We start from the raw sequence: 1432 nt of genomic DNA on the forward strand, positions 1-1432 counted from the left end.
GGGTCTGGACTCTTCCTGCGGCTCGGGCCTGCGTTCTACTTCGGCCAGTAGGTAGAGCGTGGTGTAGGGGGTTGATGCACACCGAGAGCCTGGGCAGGCAGCCGCTGCCACGAGCACGGGGGGTTTAGGCCAAAGCCTCACTGAATGTTTCTGGGTAGCACTGTACGACCTGAGGTACCGAGAGCTGTCTCTGCGATAAACCCGTCATTCCCTCACAGCTTTAGGACAGACAAGGGTCCTGCTCTGGGAAACGGGGGATGAGCTTCCTCCTTGTAGCTTCTCTCTTGTTTTGGGGTTGGTTTTTTTGTTTGTTTGTTTTCTGCAATCAAACAGACCCATTTAGACCACCAGAGAAAAGCGGTGTCTGCGGGTGGCCCTGGCACCTTTGTTTCCTGGTGCCTGCCTTGTCCCTGGGAACGTTCAGGTCTGACGGTGACGCTGGTCCCTCGCTCTCCAGTTCACGGTTACCAAAGTTAGGCAGTACAGCTTCTGATGCTGTCGAACATGAACGGAAAAGGAACGAGAGATGAGGGAGTAGACGGACAGATACTTGCCTGAGGAGGTGAATCTTTCGGGTGCTTCAAACAGGGGCAAAACCGCAGGGGAAATGTGCTCCCGTTGGGATGTTGCTGCTGTAACTCCTGGTCTGGCCGATGTAACCTGGTTTGACACAGCCCGTGGATAAGAGGTGTTACAAGCCTGTGCCGTTGATACATGACGTGGGACGTGAGCGTGTTCAGTGCCATGTGCTTTTCCCTAAGCAGCTAGATTTTCTTTTCTGCTTCCACACAGACACGTCTTCCGCATCCGAGGACGAGGGGTCGCTAAGGCGCCAAGCTGCTCTTTCTGCTGCATTGCATCAGAGCTTACAGAATGCTGAGTCTTGGATCAACCGATCTGTTCAGGGGTCATCCACATCTTCATCAGCATCTTCTACACTTTCCCATGGAGAAGGCAAAGGGACCAGTGGGTCACTAGCTGATGTATTTGCCAATACTCGAATAGGTAGGAGATGGGTACGAACAGAAAAACTGCTTCGAGTTCAGACTGTGTTGATAAAGCTGGAGCTGTCCGTGGCGCAGGGGAAATTCCTCCCAGAGTTCAGTTAGTTTTGATGGACCTTGCCAGGGTTTGTCGGAGTTTCACCATCACGATGGGTTTTTTTCCCTAAGATTTTGAGAATATGGAGTTGGTTGGAAAAGGGGCCGTGGGGAGCAGGAGCTTATCGAGGCAGAGAAGCCTCCAGGCTGTGATGACGGTGTTGACAGGACCCGCAGGCACAACGTCCTCTCTGTAAACTGTGTTGCTGATGTCTGCAGCGGTTTGGAGCTACTCCGTGTCCAAAGCTGCCGTACGCAAGTGGCGTTCAGCACCTCTGTCCTGGCGAAGACCGCAGGGGCCCGCCTGTGGCGGGGGGGGCGCGCGGTGTTCA

The 1432-nt window shown here is 54.1% G+C and overlaps 1 protein-coding gene across 1 annotated transcript in view; it reads left to right on the forward strand.

Moving 5' to 3' along the window:
- The window catches only part of LOC104499383 (disco-interacting protein 2 homolog B-like), a gene marked incomplete at both ends in the record, with an annotated part of 11281 nt that overhangs the window by 7550 nt on the left and 2299 nt on the right, over nucleotides 1-1432 (forward strand). Inside the window, one exon of the mRNA XM_010142881.1 lies at nucleotides 793-1005. Within this exon, the coding sequence (XP_010141183.1) occupies nucleotides 793-1005 (213 nt within the window). The remainder of the gene's footprint in view (nucleotides 1-792; nucleotides 1006-1432) is intronic.

The sequence above is a fragment of the Buceros rhinoceros genome, unplaced genomic scaffold, assembly GCF_000710305.1.
Source record: "Buceros rhinoceros silvestris isolate BGI_N320 unplaced genomic scaffold, ASM71030v1 scaffold21909, whole genome shotgun sequence".
Lineage (NCBI taxonomy): Eukaryota > Metazoa > Chordata > Aves > Bucerotiformes > Bucerotidae > Buceros > Buceros rhinoceros.